At 47.2% G+C, this 6,100-nt stretch overlaps 1 protein-coding gene across 1 annotated transcript; it reads left to right on the forward strand.

Annotated features, from left to right (window-relative positions):
- The first annotated feature begins 2,192 nt into the window (after positions 1–2,192).
- Positions 2,193–3,909, forward strand: LOC131239097 (aspartyl protease AED1-like). Its single transcript, XM_058236653.1, has one exon. It carries the CDS (start codon positions 2,821–2,823, stop codon positions 3,907–3,909), a length of 1,089 nt encoding a protein of 362 aa, XP_058092636.1. The 5' UTR covers positions 2,193–2,820.
- The last annotated feature ends 2,191 nt before the right edge of the window (positions 3,910–6,100 follow it).

Consider the following 6,100-nt stretch of genomic DNA (forward strand, 5'->3'; position numbering starts at 1 on the left):
CGAAGAGTCCTGTCTCAGCAGTCTCCCAACGGCCACACGCCCAAAACCACCTATCTCTCTAGTCTTGTTGGAGGTAGGAGGGTCGGTTATTAAAGGCCCACCTTTATTCTGCCAAGCATACAAAAAGTATTAGCCGGGTTGTTGCGAATTCGGGCATACTTGATATAGATGGAGGAACTCATCAATAGACAGTGGCGGCTGCTCTGTCTTAACCCACAACACCGAGCATCCAAACAAGTTCCTCCACCTGTTTGGGACTATTTGCCCAGGCGCTATCTGGAGTCGGAAGAGTAAATCCTGAGTAATGACTTCAAGCGGTAGGCACAAGCCGCATTGTAAAGCGACTCGAAAGATTGTGACCATCCTGGGAGGAGGACGGTTGGGCAGCTCACTAGGCAGGGGGAGGCAAAGGATGACCAATTTCGGGACATGGTACATGGCCTTGATCCTATCCAGATCCGCCTCGGTTAAGACCGAGGGAACCAGACTCTTTTGCTCATCTTATGCCTCTCCCCCTTCAACCGCCGACTCAACAGCTCTTGCCGATCTTCGCGTGGGGATCGACTCACTGGCCCCCTTAATCTCCTCATCCTCTTCCTCCATTTCCTCCTCAGGAGGGTTAGGTCTGCTAGGAGCAGTCGTCAGTGACACCCCTTCGCGAGAGGTACCCAGAGAAGCAGGACATTCTGCCGAAGACCCGGTTACCCTCTCCGAGTACTGGAAGGCCTCATTAGCACTAACAGCCATCTCCACCAGCAACGAGGGCGATTCCGAGATATTTCAGAAATGTCTCGCTTCACCCTCATCGCCAGAAACTCCCTCCTGGGGACTCTGAGAACATTGCATTATTACGAGAATTAAAACTGAAAGGGAGGGAGAGAATTAGAACTCACCGGAGATGGCAGAAAGGACACAACGTAGATAAAAATCTGAAAGGAGAAGTGAAAATGTGGGAAAGCACAGGGAAAATGGAAATGAAAAGAGAAGGGAGTGCGCGCGAAAATGAGGAACGAGCGTCCCACTTCTCCTTATATAGCCTCGCCACGTGGCAAGGGCATTTAAGGAGGAGTCGTATCGACGGACGTTTCGACTCCCCTATCCAACACGTGGCGCACGCCGACTGACAGAGACGTCGCCTTTGCCACACGTCCAAAGCTCATTAGCCGATGAAGCAATTTGACGGGGACCTCGACCAACGAATCGACACATGTTCAGGACGACATACAAACATTAAATGTCCCATCATAATATCGGTCTCCGGTCCAATCCAACCCAAAACTCTACTCCTTAGCATCAACGTAGTTGACGCAAGGAGTAAGGGGGCTTACTGTTGGGGAAAAATATGACAAGTCTGGAGACCCGATTATGGAATGGACCAACTCTATTGACTCAACCCGGGAGTTCGAGGCAATGAACCTAACCGAGGCAAGAGACCTAAATACCTTAAGGAGAGACTTAGCTCGGTTTATAAGGAATAAAAACTTCAATCGAGACTTATAAAGTCATGAGCCAAAGGCAAATTACATAGATGCATGAAGTTGACTCGGACAACGAGGCAGCAACATCTAAAAGGCTGATTAAGACCTTAAGTTCAGAAGTCGCCTAACCGACCATAAAACTGACCCAATTAGGTCGGTTATAAGGTCGGCTATCGGAGTAAGAGAGGATTTGATTACAGATCGACTCCATCTCGCCCGACAGATGACAAACAACTTTATCCTTAAAGCCGGCCCGGACTAACTCGTTATTAGAGTCGGTCGGAACAGAGCCGAGCAAGGAAAAAATGGCGTAAACTAAAATGGATTGGAAATTTAATCTCCAAGATATCAGGAGAAGAATCCTTGCACGATGGGACCCTCCTATACTAATAAATGCAAAGAACTCCAAGTTAAAAAGGTACGCAAAAAACCATACTCAAAAGCTCTCATATACGTCCATATCACCGACGTTGGCATCGGAGGGTCCCCGGCTCTAGCCAGGGTTTCCTTTGTTTCATCCTTGTGCAGGTGGAAAGGGACGGAGGGGGGCGCACCAATTTTTTGCATCAACAGTTAGTATTATCTTGGTAGTGAAGTCATTTGGCCACTGCCATTTTTTATAAGGTGCAAAACTAACACTGAAGCAATTTGCAATATATTAAATTTTCTTTTTCACTGCATTCCTTGCATTCAACGGCCACAGATGACGGTGAATATCGAAATTCAAAGGAGAGAGAAGGTCAAGATCAAAACGATGGACAGATCGTGGTTTCTACAGAAAAGAAAAAGGAAGTGTCCTAACGTGACCAGGTAAACGCCACCCACAAACTCTCTCCATTTCTCCTTCTTTTCTCTCTTTCATTTTTTATTTCAAAACGCGTTTCCAAATAGTGATTGTAAAAACCAGATATTCAAATCTCTTTAAATGCATTCTACGAGTTGAGAGGAAGAAATAATAAAATAGCCTTCTGTTCTCTTTTTTCCTCTGCAACCTTCCTTTCTCCTTCTCTGAAAACTGAGATATATACTACTCTCCTTCTCCAATTCAACATCTTTCTGATTGTTTTCTCAGTTTTCTGTTTTTGGAGTTGTTTGGACTGAGTCCTGAAAACATAGATTTTTCCTTCTTTTCTATGTCCTGACTGTTGCCTGACTATCGATCTTTGCTCTATTTCAGTATGCTGTTTCTGGGTTTTTTGGAGCTGGTTAGAATAAGGTCTGGAAACGAAAATACATAGCTTGGTACTGATTTTTGGCTGTCATTTTTGCATTTTGAAGTTTGTATCTAACAAGCTCTGAGAGCAGAGGATCGAAGCAAGAAGAAGAAGAAGAAGAAGAGACGATGATTTTCTCGAAGATTTTGGTTTTCTTGAAGACGATGGTTCTTCTATTCGTTTTCTACGGTTTCAGCACCGCCGCGATTTATAACAAAAGCGCGGCAGGATCCCCTGAATCTCTCCTTCATGGAATCGAACTCCCCCAACACCCAAGCTTCAATTCAGTCGCTTCTTCTTCAATAGACACCGGCTGTCGCGTCGGAACGACGGAGACTCGGAAGCTAGAATTGCCGGAAGCAAAAAAACAGAGAGATGATGACAAGCAAGAAGAAGATATGATGGGGCTACCATCTAAACCGGCGTTGAAACTTCACCTGAAGCACAGGTCAGAGAATCCCGAATCGAAAATTGACAAGAAAGAATCGCTGATGGTGTCGGCCCACGGAGACCTGACCAGAATTCAAACGCTCCATAGAAGGATTACAGAGAAGAAGAATCAGAACAGAGTGTCGCGGATAACAGAGCCGAGGCTTGCATCGACGGCCTCAAAGCTATTGCCGAACAAAGCCGCAGAAAAGGTACTCGGCCCCGCCAGCCAATTGGTGGCGACGCTGGAATCCAGCGTCAGCCTCGGTTCCGGCGAGTATTTCATGGATGTTTTTGTGGGGACCCCGCCCAAGCATTTCTCTCTGATACTCGACACCGGCAGCAATCTCAATTGGATCCAATGCCTCCCCTGCCATGATTGCTTCGAGCAGAACGGCCCGCCTTACAACCCTCAGGACTCTTCGTCCTATCGCAATGTCAGCTGCCGTGATCCCGGCTGCGAGCTGGTGTCGTCGCCGGCCCCACCGCAGCCGTGCAAATCAGATAACCAGACATGCCCGTACTTCTACGGGTATGGGGATCGGTCCAACACCACCGGCGATTTCGCTCTCGAGACCTTCACGGTCAACCTCACCTCGCCGACTGGGCAGCCCGAGTTCCAGCAGGTCGAGAATGTCATGTTCGGATGCGGGCATTGGAATCGAGGCCTCTTCCATGGCGCAGCTGGTTTACTGGGGCTCGGGCGCGGCCCGCTCTCCTTCTCCTCTCAGCTCCATGTTTGCTGGAATTCTACAACATTGTTCATCAGTTTTAATATATCAATTTAGGACATTCGACCAAAATTACCGTTGAAACCTTTATATACTCCACCTTGATGTCTATATGCCATTCAAACCGTTTATAAGTTCATTATCACTGGCAATACAAACCTTTTATGGTGATAAGAATGTTTCAACGGTTCTCACTGAATCCCCCTTGTTTACTCTCGTGTGGCCCACTTGATTATTGGATCCACCTCATTTTATGTTTACTCTCCTAAAATGATCTCAAAAAATGGATGAACGGGATGGATGCCCCACAAACATGGCGGTGGCCCCACCCAGTATCCTTGCACAGGAACTTTATGCGGATCAGGTGTTACTAAGGTAACACCGTAGTGGGTGTTTCCATTTCTGTGGGACCCACCTTAATGTATGCGTTGTATATCCATGCCGTCCATTGGTTTTGCCATCAGATCTAAATCTCAAGTGGACCACAACGCAGGAAACAGTGGTCATTGATAGCCCACCATTAATTGAGTTCTTAGCCAACGATCATCCTCTCCAAATGCAACTCACATGCTAGCTTGGCAAGTTTACGAGCAGTTCATAAGGTGAGTCCCACTCTTAAGATGATGATATGCTAAAATATAGTCCGTCCAGTCATCAGATAGGACACGAATGAAAGTTAAATATGGACTGTTGGCAACTTCTTCTCAACCGTTGGTTCCCGTTTATGGTGGTGGCCCACATGATGCGTAGACCAGCCTGATTTTTGCTGGTTATTTTCTTGATATGAACCATTCAAGTAAAACTCCCGATGTTCCGCACACTTGCCAGGTTGGCACGTGTGCAGAGAGTATAAAGGAATTTTGTTATCGGCCGCTTGCCTTAACTCCATTCCTGGATTAATTGGTGGTGGGCCACTAATCCGACGGTTTTCGTTTCCAGCATCCATGGTGATTCTTAACGGTTGTCAATGGGCCGGGGAACTCGCGTTAGTTCTGGCCCGGATTCTGAACTGGTCGGATCGGGCCTGTTGGGCTGGCCGTTTCCAAAATCTTGAACTTGGTTAGCCCGGACCGGCCCATCACTAACCCTGACTAGTTCTCATCAGACTCGTCAGGCTCACCATATGGTGGGCCAGCTTGGACCAGCGTTCCCGCACTCAGCCTGAAGTGTTGATGAGTCAGGCCTGGCTGACCCATCGGGCCAGAAGGGATACTCAACCCAGGCCCATCCATCTAATTATTGGGTATAAAAGCTCGGCCCCAGCCCACCAACAGGCATCTAACTCAGCCCGAACTCCACCTTGTCACGCTGAGTCGCGGACTCGTGACTGGGCTCAGCCAGCCCAACGCAGTTGCAACCATGATCAGGACCCTGTAATTCCTCATCCATCATCGCCTATTTTTAGACGGTGGGAGGATCTTTAGAGCAAACGTTCGCTTTAAAAAAGAAGGTTTAGGTATCTGGGTAATGCTCATATATGTTCCCATGTGAGGCCCACACTTGATGTTTACGTGGAATCCAAACCGCCTATCAGGTGCAACTACTCATCTTCACCATCTATCCCGAAAATAATCCTGATAAAATACTGGGGTGGATGGTACTCATACATCGCCAAGGCCCCACATAGCTCGAGTTTCAGCTTTGCCCCACGTTTATGTAGCCTATCAAATTGGTCGGTCGTGATAGATCACAGGTGCAACAATCTTCATTAGGTTTGATGCCATTTACTAAATGAATTTCGCAAAAGCATATGGAAGTGTAGGTCCCAGCCCATATGCACCTATGCCAAAGTTGATCGAAGCCGTCCATCTGGTGGGCCACATCGTGTACGTCCCCTGACTCGAAAATCAGAGGCATATGCTTGGCTGGTGGCTCAACTGGGTATGAAGAAATGGATGGTTAAGGAAAAGCTGGCCAATGGTTCCCATCCAGCTTACACGTGTGACCCATTTGACAAGTGGACTAACAGGGTTTTAAGCCCGGGTATTGCAAATATATATATATATATATATATATATATATATATATATATATATATATATATTCCTTTCCCGCACGTGCGGTCACCTGGATGAGCCCACACGTGCGTAAGGCGGGATCTACGTACAAGCTGTCCATCAGCTAGGCCACACCCTGTAGATGCCATAGTACAAAAAGAAGTACATTTGTATATTTTGCTACGGCTTATGAAACAGTTGGACCCGCTGTTTTGATCTTGGGCCCATTTGTTGCACTGGCTAAGGTGGGC

Source organism: Magnolia sinica, chromosome 3 (assembly GCF_029962835.1).
Source record: "Magnolia sinica isolate HGM2019 chromosome 3, MsV1, whole genome shotgun sequence".
Taxonomy (NCBI): domain Eukaryota; kingdom Viridiplantae; phylum Streptophyta; class Magnoliopsida; order Magnoliales; family Magnoliaceae; genus Magnolia; species Magnolia sinica.